The sequence below is a fragment of the Pelophylax lessonae genome, assembly GCF_965119305.1.
Source record: "Pelophylax lessonae genome assembly, chromosome: 8".
Taxonomy (NCBI): domain Eukaryota; kingdom Metazoa; phylum Chordata; class Amphibia; order Anura; family Ranidae; genus Pelophylax; species Pelophylax lessonae.
The window spans coordinates 159394206-159420668 of NC_138775.1; the positions used below are offsets into that span (position 1 = coordinate 159394206).

At 46.4% G+C, this 26463-nt stretch overlaps 2 protein-coding genes across 2 annotated transcripts in view; both read left to right on the plus strand.

The window, feature by feature from the left end:
* The window catches only part of LOC309562208 (uncharacterized protein), a gene marked incomplete at its 5' end in the record, with an annotated part of 1875955 nt that overhangs the window by 878406 nt on the left and 971086 nt on the right, over nucleotides 1-26463 (plus strand). The gene's annotated exons all lie outside the window — the stretch shown is intronic.
* LOC309561645 (complement factor H-related protein 5-like) overlaps nucleotides 4579-26463 on the plus strand; it is a gene marked incomplete at its 3' end in the record, with an annotated part of 218867 nt that continues 196982 nt past the window's right edge. Inside the window, exon 1 of the mRNA XM_082265642.1 lies at nucleotides 4579-4749. Coding sequence (XP_082121768.1) covers nucleotides 4677-4749 — 73 coding nt within the window. The 5' untranslated portion in view covers nucleotides 4579-4676. The remainder of the gene's footprint in view (nucleotides 4750-26463) is intronic.

The window sequence follows — 26463 nt, forward strand, 5'->3', positions numbered from 1 at the left end:
TCACAGAAAGAATGTACTATATCTGACCTACATCAGTGGTGGGTGGAATACAGTACAATCATGCATCATGAGATTGTGTTCCCTCCAAATATCTAACAAGCCCAGCGAATTTATAACCTTTGCTATTCTGGTACTAGTTTTTGATGACTTTCTAAGCTGAACCTTGTTAGGGTTGGATTTATCTAAAGACCATAGTTATAATGGAGTCACTTCCACAAATTATTGTACCTTCAATAAATAGAAGGAGAGAATGGAACATTTTGGAAAAGAAAAGGGATTGGCCCATGATAGGGACATAATAACCCATATAAATGCAGCCTTTTAACAAAAGAAACTGACCTTCCGGGTCTCTAATTTCCATTATTAAAGAAAAAGAAACCATTTTAGCAAACTAGATAGCCACTTCTTTTATTTTGTTTGTGGCATTAGCAATGTAAAATACTGGGCACAGGCGAAGGAGAATGGGAAATGCGTTTTCTGAATGGTAATATTGCAAATAGGTTTGCAAATTGTAATATTGAAAAGTCTTGCAGCGCTTAGCAGGGGAATTGAGACCCTGAGTGCCGTTTGAAAAAATACCAAAAGGTAAAGACCTAGAGTCAGCTTTTGCCATTGGTCAGAGGGCAGGAACTATCATATAAATTTGGCCACAGACAGACCGCATTTTGATTAACCTAAACAGGCTGATTGTATTAAAGTCAATCTACTGATCATTTCAGTACAACGAGCCTGTTAGATTTTTTTTTATGCGATCACTGCTGGTGGCTATAGCTGGTATTCTGCTGGTGGGGATGGGTCCCTGTCGGCTGAACACAATAGCGCTGAAGGAGGGATTTCAACATCAACACTTTTTATTTTCTATTGGCTGCTTAATAGCCAAAAGATATTCAAAGGATAGGTCGAGAACGACAATAGAAAACAGAGAAAAAAAGAGAGGAATGGAAAACTACAAAACAAAAACAAAAGTGAACAAGTGAGTGGCCATGACCCAATCAATAATGAATAAATACATAACTATTTTGCTTGATTTATGATTGATACCCTACAGCATCAACATCCTGATATAGTGTACAAAAAAATATTGCATGAATGGGACTTTAAAGGTGCATATATACTACCTTAAGAAAGAAACACACATATAGAAAAAGTGTAAAAAATTTATTACATCAAGATATTAAAAGACAGGGTTACACAACCCAGAGTAAAAATAGAGTGAATAGCTATACTGGAAGTTCAGCAATCCCACCCATATACCTTCCCTTAGAAATATTTATATATTTATTGAAATACATATCATGTTATACAACTTGTAGGGAAGTATATAGTCCAGACTTTTCTGCAAATTGAGCTTCTTCAGGGGTTCTAGGGGGTGCAACTGCTGAAAGAATACATAAAAGATAACATATACAGTAGAGACTGAAGTGACATAATATAAACATATCAAGACATGTTACCATGCATATTACTCACACTTATGTATATCATATAACGTTCAAAGAAAAAGTTGATGCACGTACGGGTGGCGGCCCATCAGAGACACGCAGTGTGAGGACAAAAAGAGACAGAGGTAGACCAAACGGAGGAACCACGTCCAATAGGGACAGCCTTGGAGCACACAGGTGATATGCACGAAGGAGGAGGGACTCGACTTATAGCACCTAATCTTTCCAATATTTTCTATAGAGGCACAAAAATGTGTAAAGTGTACATCTCTGCCTATGAGGTTAATTTAGAGGGGGCACTACTGAGAGGATACTTCGGGTCAAAATAATTTAATCAAAGAGAGACTCTATAGGGGTGGAGAGAAAAAATATCAAAATTCTCCCCCATAAATATACATAGAGGAGAGAGATACACTATAGTGTCAAAAGTATTGGGGCGCCTGCCTTTACATGCACATGAATTTTAATGGCATCCCAGTCTTAGTCCGTAGGGTTCAATATTGAGTTGGCCCACCTTTTGCAGCTATAACAGCTTTAACTCTTCTGGGAAGACTGTCCACAAGGTTTAGAAGTGTGTCTATGAGAATGTTTGACCGTTCTTCCAGAAGCGCATTTGTGTGGTTAGGCACTGATGATGGAGAGAAGGTCTGGCTTGCAGTCTCCACTCTAATTCATCTCAAAGGTGCTTTATCAGGTTGAGGCCAGGACTCTGTTGCAGTGGTAACAACCTCACTCATCCATGTCTTTATGGACCTTTCTTTGTGCACTGGCCCAAATCATTTGGTGGAGGGGGGATTATGGTGTTGGGTTGCTTTTCAGGGGTTGGGCTTGGCCCCTTAGTTTCAGTGAAGGGAACTCTTAAGGCGTCAGCATACCAAGACATTTTGGACAATTTCATGCTCCCAAATGGGGAGCTAATGGTGCCCCCTGTGTGTCTCAGCCAATGAGGAGGGAGAGTCCCATACAGCTGAGTCTCTCGTGCAACATCGCTGGATCGAGTTGGGCTCAGGTAAGCATTAGGGGGGCTGCTGCACACAGAAGGTTTTTTTATTTTAATGCATAGACTGCATTGGGATAAAAAAAAAAAAATCTTCTGCCTTTTACAACCACTTTAATCTCCCTGTGAGATAAAGTCAGTAGTAAAAGTTTAGATTATCTAGGTTTCTGGATGGTGAATGTGGATATATCAGCGAAAATCTGTACAGTGTATCCCATTGAAGACAAACTAGGCAATTCCCTGGATTTCTTCATGACCTGTCTTGCTTGACCTGTCTGAAAGACTGAAACACTGCCTTTAACTGCCATGTGAATTGTGTTTCTTAGACTCTTGACTACTGGATCATACTCTGGACTTCCAAAACCTTGCTCCCTATCCTGTCTGACTTTGCTTTTGGATTTTGATTCTGTACCGCTGATTGGTTTCTGACTTTTTGGCATCAACTTCTACCTATTTCACAACTACGCTTTAGCTCCAGAACTGACATGAGGTACTGACTCTTTAAACACCATTTGAAACCCTTCTAATAAAGTATTACCAGGACATTCTACAAGTCCACAGGTATGTTTGTGCCAAAGGTGAGCTTGGCCAGATGACTAGCAACCAGCCTTTTGTGTCAACATGGCAGGTTGTAGGATCAGTGCATCCATTCCTTAACAGAGCTGCCTTTTCTTTCTTGATGTACTTTTAGAGTATGCTTTGAGTCACATCATTGTTTCTCTTGCAGCAATATTTTGTTAGGTATGTGCATGGAGCAAAGCCCCCAAACCCCAAGCAGATGCCATAATGCTAAAGAGAAAAACCCAGTGAAATCTTGGGTGTGATCTAGCAAGTGTTCACAGTAAGTTAGATGGCAAAGCCAGTTTTCTAAAAAGTTTCTGCACATAGTTACTAGTTTCTATTGTCTTGTTTTATTTGTTGGACTGTTTCCTGTTACGCTGTCAAACATGCTTTTTGAATATTATCCTTCTTATATAGTAATTAGGCAAAACTGGACTGGCCAAAAGTTTTGTGAATCACAAATAATAACCGAACAAATAGCATAGGTAACCTGGTTTCTCCATAGCGTCTCTTAGTTCCCTACTTTTAAAGGCTAACTCCATCTTTTGCACCATATTACATGTTAAACCCATATTTTGGGTGTAACATGATACAAATCTGGCCCACCCAACCCCAAATCACCCCCTGTTCCCCCTGTGACAGTGGGTTCTTCTCCCCCACAGCAGCTGTCACTTTTGAAATTTGCATAGCTCAGTGGGCAGAGATCCGTGGATGGCGCCATAGTGCACGGACTTGGAAGTTTTCAATTAACACAGAAGTACGGTGATTACTGCACTCATAGTCCAAAAATACTTCCTCCAGCTCTCTAGCTGAAAGTTTGTATGGCGGTACAGACAAGGAGCTGATTGAAGAGTCTTCAGAAGTTACAATGTTTTTGCAGGCTCCTTTGCAAAAAAAAAAAAAATTAAAAAAAAAATGAATAAATGCTCATTTTTTTTCTGTTACAAATATAATGTATGTGCATTTATTATCATTTTTTTTTTTTTTTTTAAAGGTGGACTAAGCCTTTATTAGGGAGGAAGCAAGGTAATCCACCACCCCTTCTTTCCCATATTTGGCTGTTGTGAGTCTTCTGATCAGAATTAGAGTTTACATAGTCAAGACCAAATTCACCAGCTGTGAACATTACTGAAATGGGTCCGTTTGTGGCAAATGTAAATTGCAAAAAATCACTCTCTGTGACTTCCTCATTGGACAAAATCAAATATAATCCCCAATCGCCCCTAATCCTCTGTACTTGGACGGAATCCTGTAACAAGTTTTCTCACAAAATCTTCAACTACTTCATATTTCCTTGTTACAGAGCTGCCCAAGTTTCTGAGTTACAAAACTGCTTTAAACCCTTCCCGTCAAACACACAAAAAGATAATGCAAATACACTTTGTGTGACCTTTGCTGTGTTTGAAATTACCAAAAGTATTTTGCAATGTGTTCTAATGAAAACTGTCCTTACAGATAAAAGATTCTGAGGTAAACGCCATTGTTTACCTTACTGACTGAACAAAGGTGAGTTTGTTTTAGAGAATTTACATATACACATATATATAAACAGCAGATGGGTTTAGTCTGACTTTATTCTTATACAGCAGATGGATTTAGTCAGACTTTAGTCTTATACAGTTTCTAACTATCTGAGGTAAAAGCACCGCGTCCAGAAGACATTGTGTGGTTTCAAGATGTTTCTGACTTGTTTGCTTTCGCTCTTTGCATCTGCGCTAATCTGCAGCGCAGCCCCAGCATTAGAGAACGGTAAGATATTGATTGTATTTCTGTGTTGGAATAAGTTCTTATGTTGGTCTACTCTACATTTTATGCTAATTCTTGCATACCTATAAAGAGTAATGTAAAGCTGTATATAAATCAGTTATGTGAGGAATTTGTATTTTGTGATGTTTGTCTCTTACAATGTGCTCACAAAAAATGTTTTACCCTTTTCCACTCTGCTACGTTTATATAGAGGTAGAAACAATGAGATATAGAGGTTGATTTACTAAAACTAGAGAGTGCAAAATCTGGTGCTTCTCTGCATGGTAGCCAATTAGCTTCTAACTTCAGCTTGTTCAAAAAAGCTTTGGCAAAAAGTTGGAAGCAGACTGCAGAGCTTCTCCAGATTTTGCACTCTCCAGTTTTAGTAAATCGACCCCAAAGATCTCTGCATGCAGTTCTTTTTTTTTTTTTTTTTGTATATTTATGATGGATGTCTGACAAAAAGTAGTACATATCTACCATGAAACATACAAAATATCTTCTCTTGCCTTTTGTCAAAATAAATTAAGAGTTGAAAATGTGAATTAATTTTGTAAGTAAGATTTTAACCACTTCCATACCGGACCGTTTCTGGCACTCCGCTCCTTCATGTAAAAATCATTATTTTTTTGCTAGAAAATTACTCAGAACCCCCAAACAGTATTATATATATATATATATTTTAGCAGAGACCCTAAGGAATAGAATGGCGGTCATTGCAACTTTTTATGTCACACGGTATTGGCGCAGAAAATTTTCAAACATGTTTTTAAAAAAAAAAAAAACGTTTTATGAATTTAAAAAAACAAAACCCTAAAATTAGCTCAATTTTTTGTATAATGTGATCGATGATGTTACGCTGACTAAATAGATACTGAACGTGTCATATTTTAAAATTGCGCACACTTGTGGAAGGACTCCAAACTTCGGTACCTAAGAACCTCCATAGGCAACGTTTAGAGTTAGAGGGGTTGGGGGCTCGTAACGTTCGTGGCGATAATTCACATGTATGGATTGAACACCGTTTACATATGTGGCAGTGATGTACGCATGCGAGCATGCAGGGACAGGGGCAATTTTTATTTTATTTTGTTTATGTTTATTTTTTTATTTTTACACTTTCTCTTCAATTTTATTATTTTTTTTTTTTTGGATCACTTTTTCCTATTACGAGGAATGTAAACCTCTTTTGTAATAGGAATAGTGCATTACAGGTCCTCTTTATGGAGAGATCTGGGGTCGTCAAAAAGACCTCGGATCTCTCGTACAGGCTGGAAAGCCTGAAATGAAATAAAACAAATAAAAAAATAACATGATCTCGGGTATCCAGCCGAGATCAAGGAAGTATTGACAACTGCCAGGCCGGGCGTGATGTCATCACGTCGCGCCCAGGCCTCCTAGAGTCATTGAGACTGCCGGAGACCATCTGGTCCTCGACAGTCTCTATGCCAGGGGTGTCCAAACTATGGCCCTCCAGGTGTTGCGGAACTACAGGTCCCATGAGGCATTGTAAGGCTCTGACTTTCACAGACCTAACTAGGAATATTGGGAATTGTAGTTCCTGAACAGCTGGAGGGTCATAGTTTGGACACCCCTTATCTATGGTGTACTTCAGCCTCCGGCAGATTCCTTCTCCGGCTTGCTAATCATACGGGCGAGCCAGTAGAAGCACCGGAGCGCGGCGGGAGGGGGGGAATTGTCGGCTCCCGCCGCCTGTAAGAACAATCCAGCGGCTGCACCCATCATTCAGATATCCCCACTTAAAGCCCAGGTTGTCATATGATGTTGAGCAGTAAGGAAGTGGTTAAAACTGTGATTGGCTAAACTGTGTGTAAACTTGATGAGCAAAAATATACTAACAATAATAACTGGCATATGAATGCATTCCTTTTTATTCCAATGTACTTCTCTCGGAGTGTTTGTGTTCTGCACTAGTTATACAGTATGTCCTATACTGTATATAACAATGGTGTGTATGGTTTGTTACACTGGAAAAAAATGTCTCTGAATCTATTCTCATTAGTCATCAGTGAGGGAACCAAACCTGATGTGATTAGTCGTTTATCTCTGAAAAGTTTTAAATCAGCGCTGGTTCACACCAGGAATCGCATAGGAATGCGCTCATGTTCCTGTTAAATTCCTGTGTGATTTGCGTGCAGTGCGTTTTAAGCCCATTTATTTGGGCTGAAATCACAAATCACACTGCATCGCACCAAAAGTAGCAGATGCACCACTTTTTAAAAATGTACTTCAACCGGATTTCATGGTACTTTGATGATCCGCTGATCCGGTGCAGGCAAATGCACTGCGTTTGCTTCCTGCATTTGGGGTCATTAACTTTACACTGACATCCGCTGCAGATTGCAGACACAGTGCTTTGAATGTGTTTCCTGCACCACGTTTAGAGCCGGTTCACACTTCTGCGTTTGCCGGGTTCGCATGTCATGTCGGAGCGCACTGCTCCGACATGACATGCGATCAGCTGTGCGGTGCGAGTTTAGCCATACAGTTTGTATGGCTAAATTCGCACCGCACCCGCAGCAAACACGCACAGGAGGCATTTTTGCTGCCGCATCAGGATCGGATCGCACAGCGGTTCACACTTGTGCGATCCGATCCTGTGCGAACTGCACGATCGCACTGCGATATGCGATCAAACTGGGGGTGTCGTTAAGATTACATTGACACCCCCAGCGGATCGCATATGGCAGTGTGAACTGCCGGGGGTGCGTGTGCGATGCGGGAACAGGCTGCGAATTCGCAGCCTTCCCGCATCGCAATAGTGTGAACCGAGCCTTAATGTGTGGCCCTCAGAGAGAAATGTAACATTTTGGAGTTGATGAAACATAACATATATAAACTGTTGTTTTAAATTTAATCTATTTTTATTGTTGGTCTAGAGGCACATTCAAATCCCCATATCCAGGCCTGGTAGAATCATTCCCATCTGTGTCTTTACCCCCCCCCCCCTCTCCCATTACCCCCCACAGTCCACTACCATACCTGGTTACATTACACATTGTTTACCTTACCCCAGGGGATGGTGCCAGTTATCTGATAGACAGACCATCCCTCTCCAGACAGACCATCCCTCTCCATACAATCTAGAAGAAATATAAACTAATACCAATCTAACACTATCAATTCGTTTACAGAGTAAAGCATTTTAGCATAAGGTGACCAGATTTTTAAAATTAAATCCGGGGACATACTTTTTTTTATTGGCAAATGGTAAATTCTTGTATAAGCATATTTTCCTCAAATTATATGTGCCATGTATGTGCTACGTGTTTATGGAATGATTGTATGATATACGTGTTATTGCTCACATTTCCTCCATGAGAGAAAAAAAAAAGATACTTCTTAGAATTTTTTGAGATATGACTACCAAATGTTATGAAGATAAGATAGAGAAAAAACAGAGTGCAGAGTTCACGAGTGCATTACATAAAGAATGCAAGGCTCAGCTGTGCCCATCCAGTGCAGCCTGACCAGTGCCCATCCAGTGCAGCCTCACCAGTGCCCCTCCAGTGCAGCCTCACAAGTGCCCCTCCAGTGCAGCCTCACCAGTGCCCAGTAGGGTAGTCTTACCAGTGCCCAGCAATGCAGCTTCACCAGTGCCCAGCAGTGCAGCTTTACCAGTGCCCAGCAGTGCAGCTTTACCAGTGCCCAGCAGGGCAGCTTTACCAGTGCCCAGCAGGGCAGCTTCACCAGTGCCCAGCAGTGCAGTCTTACCAGTGCCCAGCAGTGCAGTCTTACCAGTGCCCATCCAGTGCAGCCTCACCAGTGCTCCTCCAGTGCAGCATCACCAGTGCCCAGTAGGGCAGCCTCACCAGTGCTCAGCAATGCAGCCTCACCAGTGCTCAGCAATGCAGCCTCACCAGTGCTCAGCAATGCAGCCTCACCAGTGCCCAGCAGGGCAGCCTCACCAGTGCCCAGCAAGGCAGCCTCACCAGTGCCCAGCAGGGCAGCTTCACCTGTGCCCAGCAGTGCAGTCTTACCAGTGCCCAGCAATGCAGTCTTACCAGTGCTCAGCAATGCAGTCTTATCAGTGCCCAGCAGTGCAGTCTCATCAGTGCAGGGGGTCAGGGAGGAGAGCAGAGGAGAGGGAGGAGAGCCACATCAGATTTTCACACAGGCTGGCATCCCCCACTGTTTCAGCTTTAATTTGAATCACCGGGCTCCCACCGTCACGCAAGTCCCGCCTCTTGGATCGGCTCCTACCTATGACAGACAGCACACGTCCCGCCATTGGACATATGTGCTTTCTATCAAAGGAGCCACACAAGGAGGTGGGACTGTGGGTGACAGCGGCATACGGCGATTCAAACTAAAGCTGAAACGGTGGGGGACGCCGGCCTGACACCCCCCCCCCCCCCGAAGTGGGGCGGATTTCCCCGGTCTGTACGCCACTGCAATCCGGGGACACATCCGGGGACAGACTGGCTCCAGGGACAGGGTCCTCATTCCGGGGACTGTCCCTGGAAAATGGGGATGTCTGGTCACCTTATTTTAGCAGTGAAGTATATTTCAAAAACAAAACAATAGTGTTGGTGACCTCGTCCTTTCTGCAAAATCTGTCTCTGTCACTTTTTTGGTTCATTTAGAATTGGGTTGGGGTGGGAGTTAAAAACCATGCAGTTGAGCTGTGTTTTTTTGCATCCCCAACTGCCTCTCCTTAAGCTGCAAAGGCAGTAGACTTTGGTGTTTGCATGCTGTGGATGTGATGCATTGCTTCATGCCTACATAAACAATTATTGCTCCCGCAACTGAATGCAACCCATTCAAGGCAGAGAAATGATCCGCAAACATGTGCAATGCAGACAGTTGCAGCACGTTTAGAGATTACATTTTACATCTCTAAGTTACGAGTTTAAAACAGGTGGTGGGAAGGCTTCATAGCTCCCCCTCATTACCTGCCAAATGCCTCTGAAAAGCGATCTAAAAGGGGATCAATTTTTGTAAGCTCGCAAAATAGCCACACATATGAAAATAAAGTCGTATTTTAACAGTTATATTCAAAAATGGTGCTGCGCTCCCAAATGCTAATAGGGATGTGACATAAAATATTGCAACAAACGCCATTTTATTCTCCATGTCTATGCTAAAAAAATATATACCGTATAATGTTTGGGGGTTCTAAGTCATTTTCTAGCAAAAAATACTGATTTTAACTTGTAAGCAACAAATGTCAGAAATAGGCTTGGTCTTTAAAGGAGATGCTCGTTTGGCTGTACATCTATGGATCACAGGAGTACAGTTTGTTCTGCACTCCTGTGACCCATTTTCAGCAGAGAGCGGGCTGAAGTCCCGTCACAGAAGTCGGTCAGGGCACTGCATCATCGCGACCACCGAGTCGGGGTCCACCTGGTACCTAGACCGACACCCAGCTCAGCCTCAGCCTCCAAAGCCCAGTGCTCCAGTGAGCGAGGAGGGGGCAGAGCGGAGAGCTGCTGACTGACAGCAATGTTTGATCGTTCAGTTCTTAGTGTAGAGGCGCCGGGGAACAGATGCAGCATTGGACTGATGCTGCATCCAACTAGGTTAGTATAAATAGGGAAAAAAAGAATCCCATAAGTGGGATTTAAGTGGTTAAATCTAATTGCATAGAAATTTTCAAAATAAGCATATCATATCAAACCATATAACATAAACAAAACAAAACAAACAATGCATCGGTCCATAAAGTGTCCTTTGGTATGAATGTGCTTGCATATGCTCAATCTTTCTTAAAAAAACAGGCTTTTTTATACTTGTTATACAGTGTTTTTATAATTTGTATTCAATAAACCGGTTGTTTTAACTACTTCTAGACCGGAAGGTTTCGCCTCCTTAATGACCAAACCATTTTTTTCAATTCGGCACTGGGTTACTTTAACGGAAAATTGAGCAGTTGAGCGATGATGTACCCTAATAAAATGTCTTTTTCCCCACAATTAGAGCTTTCTTTTGGTGGTATTTTAACACCTGTGCGATTTTTATTTTTTGCGCTATAAACAAAAAAAGAGCTACAATTCTGAAAAAGAAAAACAATATTTTTCACGTTCTGCTATATAATATCCCCCCCCCCCCCAAAAAAAAAAAATGTAAAAATCAAATTTTTTCATCTTTTTAGGCCAATTTGTATTCTGCTACATATTTTTGGTAAAAAAAAAATCCCAATAAGCGTATTTTGATTGGTTTGCGCAAAAGTTATCGCGTCTACAAACTAGGGGGAAGATTTATGTCATTTTTATTTATTTATTTGGCAGCGATCTGAGATTTTTAGCGGGACTTCGACATTGCGGCGGACAGATCGGACCCCTAACTGACATTTTTGACACTTTTGAGGGGACCAGTGCCATTACTACAGTAATCGGTGCTAAAAATATGCACATTTATCAGATCCAGCCACGGTGAGATACAGGAAACCTCAGAGGTGTCAGCTGGACATCAGCTGTACAAACACATTAAGGACACCATTTCTCACCATTTGCCAAGGATTACTGCAGTGTGAACCAATGTAGGATTCAAGGATGGATAGTTTTCTCCTTCTGCAATGGATCGGCTGAAATGCCTCTCACAGTGAGGATGTGTCTCAAGTACACAATGTCAAGCAATCAACCATGAAGGGGGGGGAGAGATCCCTCGGGGATGGATGGATGGATGGGCTGAGCCTCATCAAGTAGAGGAAGGCATCGTGAGGAGCAGGAGCGAGCCTGGGCAGGCAAATGGAAAGGTGGAGTACTCACTGACCCGTGGGTGTAGACATGGTCTAGCCTGCAGATTGTTTGTGAAATTCTTACCACCTTGCTGCAGGGTTCTGCTAGATCTTTGACTCCATTTCACAATCACATGTGGTGTTTGGCTTCTCTGTTCACCTATGGCAATCGCCTGCTCCACTGTGGGTTTAAATAATTTTCCCTTCTATTACTTCCTGGGTCACCTCCCTGTTTGCTTCCCTATATATATATATACACCTGCTCAGTGCAATACTCCTTGCCTGAGCAACTTCACAGTTCTCTGAGCTCCCATTTGCATGCCCTTTGGCTACTGTGTCTGATTAACCATGTACCGACCCCAGCTTCATTTACCATCTGTGTTTTTTCGCTACCTGCCCTGACCTCGGCTTGTCTCCTGCTTGTACTCTGCACCCTCAGCTGGGGCTACCTGGGGGCCGCGACCTGGTTCCAGTATGCTGCAAGTCCATCCCCACCATCAGGAGCTCTGGTGAAGAAGCAGGCTTGGGCTTAGACTCTCGCATAAGGTGGATTTATGGAGCTTTTCAAATTGCTATAACCCGTCCCTGTATTTCAATAATACATGTCCGACCTAACCTGGGCATGCATATGGGAAGGTGTTCTGTCCAAGGATCAGAACTCAAGAGTGGTTAAATGGTCAGGACAAATTTAGGGACACAATGTAAAGAGTTTATTGTGAAAAATGTTTCACAATTTATTGTGAAAAATTCATTATATGTAATTACATAACCGTACAGATATTTAGCATGTGCATTAATAACCAGTATAAACGTGGAATAAGACAAACAACATTTAAACATAAAACAAATAACAGGGTACCGGCCGGTGCAACGTGTATGTCATCACAGAACTGCTGTGTTATCAAAAGTGAATGTAGGTGGTCTATACCACTAATTTATTCCTCCTGTGACGTGTTCCTGCGGATGTTCGGGAAGTTGGGAGTGAATTGATCACTGCATAAGTTACTAAGCAGTGCAGGTGGGAGTATTTCTTAGTAAGTTTGCCGGGATGGCTATTTCATCAATGAGTGTAATTTATTGATGATTGGGATCTGTAGGAATTTTTAATTAGAGTTGGTGTAGTAACCGGTAACTCTTGCGGTATCCGCCCTTTTTTATTATCCTTTGTCCCTTTTAATTGTGGTTCAAGACTCTGCACCCTGGGGAATACTGAGCTGGCAGTCTACAAGGGCTCACTAGTCACTACCACAGACACTTGACAGTTTGCTCAGGCCATGAGCTCCTTGGAGACACTGCAGCCCCTGCTGGATCAACTTCAGTGTTTGATGCAGAGAGTTGATGTTCAGCAGGCTTATCAAGAACAGATTATGCAATGTATGCAGGCACTTTCCTCTCGTCTATATCAGCTGCAGGATGTGCCTACTCCCTCACCTTCCATTCAGGGTCCTGTGTCCGTCCCTGCCGCTTCAGCTACCGCAGTCCCTCCAGCAGAGGGCAGTCCTTCAAAACTCCAGCTGCCTCCGCAGCCTCGCTTCTCTGGTGACCCCAAAACCTATCAGATTTTCATCAATCAGTGCTCAATCCACTTCGAGCTAGCGGGCCATTATTTTCCTCCTGATCGTTCCAAGGTAGCATACATGATTTCACTCCTTTCGGGACCAGCTCTGGCTTGGGCCTCACCACTGTGGGAGCATCAAGATCCTACTGTTTCCAGTATCTCGGCCTTCATACAAGCTTTCGGTAACACTTTTGATGTGCCTGGAGGTCCCCATCTGCTTCTGGAGCGCTTCTTCATCTTTGTCAAGGAAACATGAAACATGACTGTTGGTCAATATGCAGTTCAGTTGTGCACGTTGGCTTTGGAACTAGCATGGAATAATGAGGCTCTTACTGCAAACTTTTTTGGCAAGGTCTTTTGGATCACATAAAGGATGAACAAGCTGGCAGAACTATACCCACCACCTTGGATGGCTTGATCGCCCTTAGCATCCAAATCGATGTCCGCTTCCAGGAGCGAGATCTGGAAAGACTGCGCCACGTCGCCCCCTCAGTGGGTCACTTAGCTCCTGTTGTCAAGGACGATCTAGAACAACCCATCTCTCCCACTGTGTTGGCTCCTTAAGAACCTATGCAATTAGGCCAGACACACCTCACCCCACAAGAGAGGTCACGTTGCCTGAGACTTGGCCTATGTCTTTACTGCGGTGCTAATGGTCACATAATAAAGTTCTGTCCGCCCAGGAAAACTCTCAGGTCTAGGTCCCTTGGAGGGTGGGAATCTAGACCAGAACCTGAATTCCCTTTATCTGTCTTACCTGTCTCAATTCATTGGGCCCTGAACTCCTATCAAGTAGATGCATATGTGGACTCTGGGGCAGCCGGAAACCTAATGGAGCAATCCTTGGCTGCTGAATTGGGCATTACTATAATTCTCTTGACTAAGCCCCTCTCAGAATCTGCAGTCGACGGCTCTACCTTAGCCTTAGGACCCCTACAATTCAAAACTATCCCCATAACTATGCATGTTGGTGTTCTTCATTGTGAGGAAATCTCCTTCCTGGTCCTTCCTAAGTCTTCTAGTCCCATCATTCTTGGACTGCCACGGTTGCAAAAACATTCACCCTATTTCAATTGGAACCCTGGTCAGATGTTGTCATGGGGCACCCAATGCATTCAGACTTGTCTCCCTAAGGTGCTCCCACCTCTCTCTGTACCCATGGTGAAGGTCGCCACCTCGTGGATGCTCCCTCCACATTATCAGACCTTCCCAGAGGTCTTTGTAAAAAAGCTGCTCCCCTGCCTACTCCTTCTGGTGCTGTCCACCTCTAGTTCCTTACCCTCTTTGCTGCCTAAACCATCAATCCCTTTACTTTGTGTACAGCTCAAAGCTCCAACTCTGCTACCATCTGGATGGGTGAAGGCCCCAACATCTGTGACCACTGTACAGCCTGAGGTTCCAGCTTTGTATACCCTGTCTGCTGAGACCCTAACTCCCTTATCCCCTTCAGCTGCTTTGGACCCTGCCATGGTTCCAACATTACTAGCTTCAGTTCCTATTCCAGGTTACTGTTCAGCACAGCCCGTCATGCCCACTGTACAAACGAAAGCCTCAGCTCCTATTCCCTTACCTTTGCTAACCGTCCTCACTCCCATTCCTGCATCCTCTTTGCCAGCCACCTCACCAGACTCTTCATCTTGGTTACAGGTCTCTGCTCCAGTCCAGGCATCTGACTTAGCTTTTCACATTCTTGCTCCTTCAGTGGCAGATGTTTCCAGGAACTCACATCTGACAGCTTCCAAGTACCAAGCAGCTACAGATTGTCTACTCTACACCGCGTAAGTCCCAAAATTCTTCCTGGTGACAACGTCTGGCTCTCTGTTAAAAATATCCGTCTCCGAGTACCCTCTGCAAAACTTACTCCTCATGCCGCTGCTCCTGAGCGAAGATGTTGGACTCCTTCTACAGATGTTTCTGCCCCCTATTTTTTTTTTTAAACATACATTTTTATTGAAAGTTTTTCAAATAATACAGAAACAACAATGTAGTAACTAATGCAATGGTTACATAAACAGAGACAGTAGCATCAGCTTCCAAAGTGCAAACAGTGAAACATGGCATAATGCATCCTGAAAGTCCCTTTACATAGGGTACCACTCAATTGGAAATGTATCGTAGGCATACCAGTAAGCGTAGTGCACCTATAGACCATGGGCTTGAGCGGACCTTGATACTGGAAGGAGTGGGTAGATAAAAGGGGAATACCTGTCCACCCATTGGGAACATACTGTGAACAGGCAATCCCCAGCGTCGCTCACCTGAGGAAGCGGGGCTGCCATCACCCGCCCCCTCATTCCAGAATCTAGACTGCTGGTGTATGGTGAGCCCATCACTATGCAATTTCAGTCTATAAAAGCTATCATGTTAGAAAGGCAACGAGCAGACATGTGGGTGAACTTTCAACATTGTGCATAACCAGTAGGAAAAAAAAAGGGGAAAAAGAGAGGGGTGGGGGAGATGGGAAGGAAAGGGAGGGGGATCTGGGTACACCACCAGAGGGCACCAGTCTAAAGCGATGAACTTTTACAACATATTCTAGATCATACTGACTAGTCAACGATAGGGAATAGTGTTAGCCATTTATCCCATTTGTAATGGAATGGAGAAGCTTTGTGTTCTTTGTACGCCAGCAGCTTCTCCAATTCATACTGATAATTGACTCTGTGTTTAATTTCCCCAATAGTGGGGGGAGAGTTTAGTTTCCAGTGTTTAGCCATTGCTATTCTAGTTGCAAACAGTAAGTAGGCTACAATCGTTCTGCAATCAGATCGGAATTGGTCAATACCCACACTCAAAAGAGCTAATGCAGGGTTCATAACATATGTGTTCCCGCTTAGTGTGGATTTAATGGATGCAACCTGTGTCCACAGAGGTTGAATGATGGGGCAATCCCATAGCACATGTAATAAATTCCCAACTTGGCGACAATCTCTCCAGCATAACGACGAGAAAGTGTTGTCGATCATGTACAGTCTGTGTGGTGCCATGTAATATCTGTGCAAGATCTTCTGCGCATTGTCCCAGTGGTCGACGCAAGCCGAGGATGTAGCGTTGGCTGTAAAAGCTGCCAGCCACTGGGCAACCGAAAAAGACCAGGCCAGATCCTTTTCCCATTTAAGCAGCATAGGAGATTTCCTCAACCCCTCAGGGCAATTACAGATGGGATAAAATATAGAGATACCTTTACATGTGGGGTGGGGGGGGGGACTTATTCATTAGATAATTCCACATCTTTACTGGAATGTGAAGTGGGGGGGGGGGCTATGGTGGATTTATTGTAAGACTTAATTTGGGAGAGGTTCAAAACATCTATAGGACTAGGGTTGGAAAGCGCCTCAGGAGGAAAGTTCAGACCCTGTTTCCTCCACTGGGAGGTGGATAGCCCTGGTATTAGGAAATGGTAACTAGCGGTCGGGATCTGGAGAGACACACAGGTTCCGTCCCCTAAATCTTGCTGCAATAATGTGGACCAAGCGGAAACAGTAGCTAAAATAGTCGGATATTGCAGTATCTTAATATTACAGTCCAAACACCTGACCATTGCTAACGCTGGGAGTTCATGGGTGTCAGTGACATAGCGTTCAATTTGGTTCCATAAATTGTCCTCCTGTGCGGAGAACCAATATTTAGCCTGACTCAGGATGGCAGCCAAATAATAAGCTTTTGCATTGGGTAGGCCTACGCTTCCGTATCTTTTTGAGTCGTACAGTCTAGTCAGGGAGATTCTAGGATGTTTACCGTTCCATAAAAACTGTCATAGAGATTTGGCAAGTTTATCAAAAAACCAATTTGGTAGCGGTATTGGCAAAGTCCTAAAGTAGTAGAGAAGTTTAGGAAGAACCTGCGTCCTATACGCCGCGATGCGACTCAACCATGACAAGTGAATTTTTTTGATGGAGGAGAATTCCTCTGCAACATGCTCCAGTAGCGGTACATAATTGTATTGATAGAGGTTTTCGGTCGGTGTGGTTAATTGGATACCCAGGTATTATATGGATTACGAGCTCCAGTCACAAGGAAACAAGCATTTGAGCATCTCCAATTCCCCGGTAGAGACGTTAATTGGCAATGCTGAACATTTACTGGTATTAATCTTATATAATGAGACTGCGCTAAAGGTCGCTAAGATTTCTCTTAGTCTCCACCAGGGAGTTGGAGGGGTCAGATAAGGTGAGAGTGTTATCATCTGCAAATAATCCCAATTTGTGTTGCGAAGGGACTATAGTAATACCTTTAATCAAAGGATTGGATCTAATAGTTTCCGCCAGAGGTTCAATAGCTAAGGAGAACAGGATAGGCGATAGTGGGCAGCCTTGCCTAGTACTGTTGGAAAGTGTGAATGGGTTTGACAGTAGTCCATCAGAATATACGCACGCCGTCGGGTTCGAATATAGTGACATAATGGCTGAGATTATCAGGTCTTTAAAGCCGAACTTACTAAGCGTTTGTGATAGGTAACCCCAATGGACCCTATCAAACGCTTTTTCGGCGTCTAAAGCAACAAAAATGGAAGGGACACATTTATTTTCCGCATATTTGAGGAGATTTATCATTCGACGTGTGCGGTCAGGGGCTTGTCTACCCTTTACAAAACCTACTTGATCTAAATCAGAAGTGGGGTAACTTGGAGCAATCTATTGACCAGTACCTTAGCGTAGATCTTGAGATCCACGTTGAGGAGGGAAATAGGCCGGAAGTTTTGAGGAGAGTCAGGAGTTTTACCGGGTTTGGGGATTGTAAATATAACCATCTGGAGCATTTCCTTAGGGAAGGAACCTGATTGAGCTGCTGTATTAAATACGCTAGTTAAATGTGGCGCAAGGGTTTGTGAAAAAGTCTTGTAGTATTCCGCCGAAAAACCATCAATTCCCGGGGATTTGTGTAATGGTAGAGAACAGATAACATCCAGGACCTCCTTTACAGTGATCGGTTCGTTAAGGGCCAAAAGTGAGTCCTTCGTCAGAGACTGTAAGTTGAGATTGTTAAGAAAATTGTCAATGTCAGGAGCAGTTGGTTCGGAGTCTTCTAGATTGTACAGGGATTCGTAGTAATCCTTGAAGACATTTGCTATGTCTTTAGGATTTGTATAGAGTTTTTTTAGTCAGGTGATGGTGCATATAGGGAATATGCGACTTCAGGCGCTTTGCCTTCAGTTGAGAGGCCAAGAATTTGCCAGTTGCAAATGATTAAATATCATAACATAAATGTTGCATACTTGAAAATAAATTACAAATGAAGTGCTGATCAGATAAAGTGCTTAACAGGTAAGGTGCTTATCAAATATAGTGTTATCGTGCACGTGCAAAAGTTCCCAACTGTATCATACAGTATACTGAAAGTGCTATAAGGTGCTAAAAGAAAACTGGTATGCAGAGGATATATATAAATATAAAATAAATAAAATGAAATGAAAACATAGTCCAAATTAGTACTGGTGTGCAACAAATATGTGAACAGTCCAACCGGTGAAATCTCTTTAGTCCAGTGGCTGAGTATAATGTGAAAGATATCCAAAAAATTATATATATATAGATGGGTGGATAATAGGTGACAATCACTTAAATTCAAAAGAGTGACCCCGTGCCGTGTGGTAGGGTGCTGCGTGATCCTTTCTGGTAAAAAAACTCACTCACCAGAAGCACCCACCCCACACAGGGGTATAAGGCGGGTGTATAAAGATCAAGGGTCTCAGTGTCTCCCCTCCTCCTGGATCGATAGGTCCTGGAAGTAGTCTCGGAGGTCCTAACTGGAGGTATCTCAGGGCTACTAGTGGGTCCTACTACTCTCCTATAGGCCGGGGATGGTCCGAGGGGTCCGCCAGATATAGCTCATAGCCGTATACCAAGGGATGATAGATAGACAAGGCACATAGCGTAATAACGTCTAGATGATTTATTTAGTATGTAACAGAGAGGTACTCACAATCAGAAGCAAATAAACAGGCACGGATACGAGTGTGGAGCGCAATGCGGTCCAAGCCTCGTTCTCGATGTGCAGGAACCGGAAGTGACGCGACACGCCGTACGCGTTTCGTAATCAATACGTCTTCAGCAGCGTCGGTAAACTTCCGCAATGGTCCCTTATAACTACATGCGGTAGCTAGGCAACTAATTGTAAACAGGTCGGCAAGTTGTGGCGAAGCCCGGAAGGAAGTTCCAGGTCATTGGCTACAGTAACATGGCGGTGAAAGATGCTATAATGATTTGTTTGTATGTAAAATAAATATCTCCGGGAGTGCGCATGCGCGTCTGCTCCGAGATGGAGGACTGATCTCGGAGCTCCGCACCGCCTCAGCCGCTGAATCGTGGACAAGGACCGATTGCCATACCACACTGCTCCCTGCGCCCATCATCGTACGGCGGAACCTCCGCTCCCACACCTCAGATGTCCGGAGTCCCCGCAAGGAGGGATCTTATGCCTCAATTCGATCCCGGCCTGCGGACGCCTGAGGCATACAAGATGGCGGCTCCCGACCCGCACAGCGCGGGCACCTCAGCTGCTCCCACGGACTCCATAGCGGATCAGGACCAGCCTGCACCCCTTCTGCGCACCCCATCTGCCCTCCCTGTGAGTATTGGAGGACAGCCCTACCCGTCCCCGGCGTCCACAGAATCGCTTCTAGAGCACACCCTGGGGGAATTCGCCCTGACACCTCTGGGAGACTACACTTACAGCCCTGAGCCACAAGCTGCTGCAGCACAGGGCCTCTCCCCATGTCCCACTGACTTTGCTTCTATGATGGCCTCCTTCTCCAAGATGTTAGACAGGGGTCTTGCATTGAATGCCACACAGATCACCACCTCTATTCACCAAGACATACTCCACTTAGGATCACGGATTGATGCAATTGAAAAGAAATCAGACCAGACCGTTGCTCGGATGCATCAGAACTCATCCCACATTCAAGTGTTACAAGACCAACTTGACTACGCCATGTCTAAAATTGACGACCTGGAAAATCGGTCTAGGCGTTATAACTTCCGTATACGGGGGCTCCCGGAAGCAGTTAAGGATACTCATTCTGCGGTTCGTACATTTCTGAAAGAACTGATGCCTGACATTCCTGAACACCACCTAGAGCTGGATAGGGCCCATAGAGCCAGCCAGTCGCCAAGAGCTGATGGACTTCCTCGAGATATCGTTGTTAAGCCTCATTTTTATGCAATTAAAGAGGAAGTCATGAGGCTCACACGCAATATGGATCAGCTTTCCACTCAGGGGTCCCCCATTCAGGTCTTTGCGGACCTGTCTCCTTACACTATCCAGAAACGGAGGTCCTTGAAGCCGCTACTACTGATTCTCACCCAGAAGAATATCACTTATCGCTGGTCCTTTCCCTTCAGATTGACTTTTTCCTACCGCAACAAGTCCTATGGTTTTTCTTCGTTTCCGGATGGTGAGAAGATTATGCTCCAACTGGGTCTCCTTTCCCAAGGACAGCTTTCTGCGAGTCAACATAAAGGAACTCCAGCTCCCAAACGACCTTCTCCTACCAGCCCCGTGACTCCATCGTGGGTTAACCAGCAATCCAAGCGATCACGAGAAGCCAGACCGCCCTGAGGACACTTTTTTCTTTTTTTGGGGGGCTAATATCTCCCGGCTCCACCTTTTTTTTTGCCTACATGGCACCTTGTCTCAGGCTTTTCGCCTAAGGGACTTTGGCTCTTGTTCTCTTGTTAAATCTATACCTCCCCTAGCGGGTACCATTTAGCACAGGGTTGTGCTATATTTCCCTCCCCACCCTTTGCTCCCTGCCTTTCCCCTCCTCCCTAATCCATCTCCCCTCTCCCTCTACCTCCCCTGAAATCTTTCCCATCCTGCTCTTCCTTCCCCTCCCCTCACCTTTGTTTTCCGACTCCTCATGCCCTCCCATGAGCATCGATTGGGGGGGGGGGGGGCTCTACTCAGGTACTCGCAGGAGTGCTAACTATCCCCCTACCCCCACCCCATTTTGGTGTGCTCTCTTCCTTTCCGCTCATATTGATGCTACATTATATGAAGTGTTTATATGTTTTGAATGGTCTTTGTCCATAGTTTTCTGATTGAAGGGTGAGGGGAGGAGGGATCTTCTCCCTTCTCTTTTCACTCTCGGCAAAGGTAATTTGGCTGGGGCGGCTGCCATGCCCCTCACCTTGTCTTTGAGCAGAACCCCACTTCTACTCTCGGACAACCTTTTCTTTTCCTGTCTAGGAGCCCCTGTTGGGCGTCCTAGGCGAGGACTTGGAGGCGACTTCCCAGGGAACTCGGTCTCCTACTTGTTTTTGGTACTTTTTCCCCCTCCCTTTTTATTTTTGAGTTTGTTTTTGTCATATTAGGGTTTTGCACCTGTGCGCTTCAATCTGCATCCACGGTCTGGTGCTTTGAACCTCGCTCTCTTTGTCTAATATTTCCTTTCTCTTCTCTTCACCCCCTCTGTCTCTTCCCTCATCTACCGCAGCTTTTCCAGGTTCTGAAGAGATTCCCAGATGACGCACATTCCAGGAACTCACCTATCATCACGCCTCCAGCTCGGAGATCATCCTGCTCGGACCCTCTCCGCCTTTTTCTAAGGTAAGTCCTCTGATACACCCAGGGGCAGTCCTCCTCTCTGGTCCAGTATGGCATCCACTTCTGCACCTCCTCACCTATCCATAGTCTCACATAACACGCAGGGTCTGAACTCTCCCATTAAACGTCGGAAAATCTTCCAACTCTATCACTCCCAACACGTCGATGTCGCTCTACTGCAAGAAACTAATTTCCCCAAGAGCTATCGACCTTCCTTTCTTCATCACAAGTTTGATAAATTTTTTTTGGCTAACGCCGATTCCAAGACAAAAGGGGTGGCTGTGTGTATTGCCAAAAATGTACCCTTTTCTCTTACGTCCTCCGACAGTCGCCGCCTCTTCATATTCGTCACATATGGGGTATTAGACTTTGCTCCGAAGGAGTAGCTAGGCAACAGAATATGTTAACAATAAAGCTTTAACATATCCCACCCTCAAGGGGTGGTCCCCTCAGTCAATACCCTCCTACTTCCTGCAACCATATCTCAGTTTTAATGTCTAGCTTGTCAGGAGTGGCTGGCTCTCTCTGTGCTGGGACTTTTTGTCCCAGACTCTTTCTTCTTTTTGATATTTTGTTTGAGTTTTCTCTCTACCTTTACTTAGCTGTTATTTTTGTCAGCATTAGTTAGTTCTTCGGACGAAGAGGATCATGCGGACTGGGTCTCGGGCTGATCCCCCTGGTCGCAGGTCGTGGGTCAGTGGCTTCCCAGTCTGCCATTGAGCGTTCGGCCAGGTAACGCTCCTGGCACAGTGAACGACCCATCCCTGTTCGGTGCAGGGATGATTGGTGAGGTGGCTACCTCACCGGACGCTGTGCGGTTTCTGAACCGCCATTGTGTGCGTCTTGAATTGCGACTCTCCCTGCCTCATGTGCAGCGGCTTGTTCGCCTGTGCGGGTTCCCCACGCCATGTGAGGTAAGTGTATCTATGTGGGGACCTGTCTGTCTGGGGGGGGTCTCAGTCTGGGACTGTGTAACCTGCCTTTAATCACACTGCTTGTCTCCCTATCTCTCGGCTGCATGCTGTGGGCTGCAAGGGGGGGGGGGAGCTGTATGACACTGAGTATGTCAGGCTGGGCAGTGTGAGGAGCTGAGGGTGAACATGTTTTTAATGGCATGTTGGGGCATATACAGCGATCGCTGCGGCGATCTAACATGTATCCATATAATGGGATAATATTGTGTGTGATTTTATGCACTGTGGAGCGGCGATTTCGGCGCCAAACGACGCCATTTTACCGGCGCCCGCTCCGGCCGCATGGTTTACATGCACGGCGGCCATTTTCTTGTAGCCTCCATAGGCTTACATAGAGCGCCCTGGCAGCATCACTTCCTCTCTCCTGGAAGCACCGATCGAGGCAGCAGCAGCAGCGGAGTCTCCTCAGGTTTTATCCTTCTATTCCTGTGTTCCATTGCCTGTATTCAGTCTGTATATTCCCTGTGGGGGTCTCATTGTGCCTGAGTGTGGTGCGGTGGGCTGCGCTTGCCGCGCTTGCTGTAAGGGGGCAGTTAACCCTTGGTTGTCTGGCATACAGGGACAATGGATTCTCAGGAGGGCAAGTTTCCCACAGTATTGGTGGAAAGCCAGGGGACCGCTGTTTCCCCCCCAGGGGGGGATTTAGCCACTATTGTGGCTGGCCTTGCTGCACAGGTGCAAATGCTGGTGGCTGCTCAATCTACAAAACGGCCCAGAGTTGCTCTGTCCTCTGATTCTGAGGGTGAAGGTGATGGGGCTGTTCTGGCGGGGACCTCCCTATCGGGGTCCCGCTCCTCTCTTGATCTAGTGGGGTCTGAGGTAGAGGCTGAAGTTGAGGGGGTTGATAATTCTCCCCCTGGCTCGCCTGAAGAGCTTGCAATCATGGATGAGTTGATTGCTTCCATTAAGCAGACGCTACGTTTGCAGGACGAGGTGTGTCCCCCAGCTGCCTTGGCGGCTTATGGGACGCAGAGAAAACGCAGGACGCCGCAGGTTTTTCCCTGCAATGCTGATTTTCAGCGCGCTGTTAAGGACCAATGGCGCGATTTGCGCAAGCCTTTTGCGGTACCAAGTAAATTTAAGCTGCGTTATCCTTTCTCGCCTGCCACTGATGAACGGTGGTGTGTGCCTCCGCCAGTGGATCATGCTATTGCGGTTTTGAACAAAGCCACTGCGATCCCTGCAGAGGGATCCCCTGTTTTCCGTGATGCCACGGATAGGAGACTGGAGTCTCTTGCCCGTCATACTTATTCTGTTACGGGTTCTATGCTTAAGGCTCTGTTTGCTTCTCTCATGGCGGCCCAGGCGATCGCAAGTTGGACGCAGATGCTTAGGCGCGTCCTAGTGGCCGATTCGGCCTCGGCGGCGACCCTGGATATGGTGGATCAGATCCACCAGGGTGTCATGTATCTGTGTGATGCGGACCTGGACCTGATTCCGTTGGCTGCGCGTGTGCACAGCGTGGCGGTGTTGTCTCGCCGCCTGGTTTGGTTGAAATGTTGGTCGGTGGACCAATCTTCACGTAAAACCTTAGCCAATCTGCCTTATGATGGGTCTCGCCTTTTTTGGGGAGTCCCTGGATGTGTTGATTAAGGGGATTACCGGGGGTAAGAGCACTCTCTTGCCCCATTTCCCCAAGGCTAAGGGGGCTTCTGGGAAGAAGCATGCTCATTTTCGGCCCCCTCAGGGGTCCTTTCGTGCCTTTCGGCCGCACTACAAGGGCAAACCGTTCAAGGGCCAAGGCTCTCAGAAGAAGCCCTGGTCTGGGAAACAGAAGTCCGGTCAATCCGGACCTGCGGCCCATAACAGTTCGGCCTGAAGGGGCGCCCTCACCCAGTTTTGGGGTGGGGGGACGCTTGCTCGGTTTTCTTCAGCCCTGGTTGGCCCGTGTGAGGGACAGATGGGTTCTGGAAATCGTTCGATCTGGTTACAAGATCGAGTTTCTCTCTCGGCCGGAGAGCAGATTTTTTCCCTCAAATCTTCAACTGTCTCCAGAGCGCCTGCGGGATCTGCACCTGGCGGTGCGGGACCTGAGGGCTCAGGGAGTGGTGGTTCCGGTGCCTCATCGGGACAGATTTCGGGGGTTTTATTCCAATCTGTTCACCGTGCCCAGGAAGGAGGGCAAGGTTCGTCCGATTCTGGACTTGAAAGCTCTGAACCGCTCTGTGCGGGTTCGCAAGTTCCGCATGGAATCCCTGCGCTCGGTGGTGGCTGCCCTGGTTCCGGGGGAATTCATGGCCTCCATCGATTTGAAGGATGCGTACCTTCACATCCCCATATTCGAGGGTCATCAGAGGTACCTTCGATTTGCCATTGCGGAGGATCACTACCAGTTTGTGGCGTTGCCCTTTGGGCTCGCCTCGGCTCCGCGGGTCTTCACCAAGGTGCTTGCACCGGTTCTGGCATTATTGAGAGCCCAGGGCATTTCTGTCCTGGGGTATCTGGACGACATTCTGGTTCGGTCTGCGACCAGACAGGGTCTGGAGAAGGACCTGTCTGTCACAATGCAAACTCTGCAGGAGTTCGGTTGGACGATAAATGTTCCAAAGTCGACACTGAGTCCGTCGGTTCGTCTCCCCTATCTGGGAATGATACTGGACTCGGTGCAGGCGAAGGTCTTCCTGCCGGAAGACAAACTCAGGACTCTTCAGGAGGAAGTCAGGTCCCTCAGGGACGTTCCACACTCGTCTCTGCGGACGGGTATGAGATGTCTGGGATTGATGGTCTCGGCCTTCGAGGCGATTCCTTTCGCGCAGTTTCACACGCGGGGTCTCCAAGCGGAGATCCTGTCCAGGTGGGACGGGCGACCTCAATCTCTGGATCTTCAGATCTCGTTGAGTCATCGCACCAGGGAAAACCTTCTGTGGTGGCTCCAGTCCCCGTTGGTGTCCGGGGGCAAGTCGTTTCGTCCGATCTCGTGGACGATAATCACCACGGACGCCAGCCTGTCGGGCTGGGGTGGTGTTCTGGGCGTTCTGTCCGCCCAGGGGACCTGGTCGGAGGGGGAGTCTTCCCTTCCGATCAACATTCTGGAATTGCGTGCGATAAGGCTCTGTCTTCATCGCTGGACGGACCGGCTGCAGGGCTGCCCGGTTCGGGTGCAGACGGACAATGCCACGGCGGTGGCCTACATCAACCACCAAGGGGGCACCAGGAGTGCCCGAGCGGCTCGAGAAGTGGCCGACATTCTGTCTTGGGCCGAGACTCATGTCCCGGCGATAACGGCGGTTCACATTCCGGGAGTGGAGAACTGGCAGGCGGACTATCTGAGTCGCCAGACCCTGGATCAGGGGGAATGGTCTCTCCACCCGGCTGTCTTCCAGATGTTGTGCGCGAAGTGGGGTCTTCCAGATGTGGACCTGTTCGCGTCTCGCCTCAACTACAAGGTGAAGAGGTTCGTGGCAAGGACGCGCGACCCTCGGGCAGACGCGTCGGACGCGTTAGTGGCCCCGTGGCATCAGTACAGGCTGATGTACGCGTTTCCACCGATTCAGTTGCTGTCCAGGTTCCTTCGCAGGTTGCACTCGGAACGCAGAACGGTGATTCTTGTGGCACCGGACTGGCCTCGCCGGTCCTGGTACGCAGACCTCGTGAATCTGGCGGTCGACGCTCCTTGGCGTCTGCCTCTTCGAGACGATCTACTGTCTCAAGGACCGATTTACCATCCTGCTTTACAGTCGCTGGCTTTGACGGCCTGGCTGTTGAGACCGAGGTCCTGAAGGAGAAGGGTCTCTCTCCAGAGGTCGTTCATACTTTGATCAACGCGAGGAAGTCTTCCTCGGGGAAGGTTTATTACCGTACTTGGAAGGCCTATTTTGCCTGGTGTGAGTCCAGGGGGTTTTCACCCCGCACGTACTCGGTTTCCCGTGTGCTGTCTTTCCTTCAGACGGGTGTCGATCAGCGTTTGGCGCTGGCTACGATTAAGGGTCAGGTGTCGG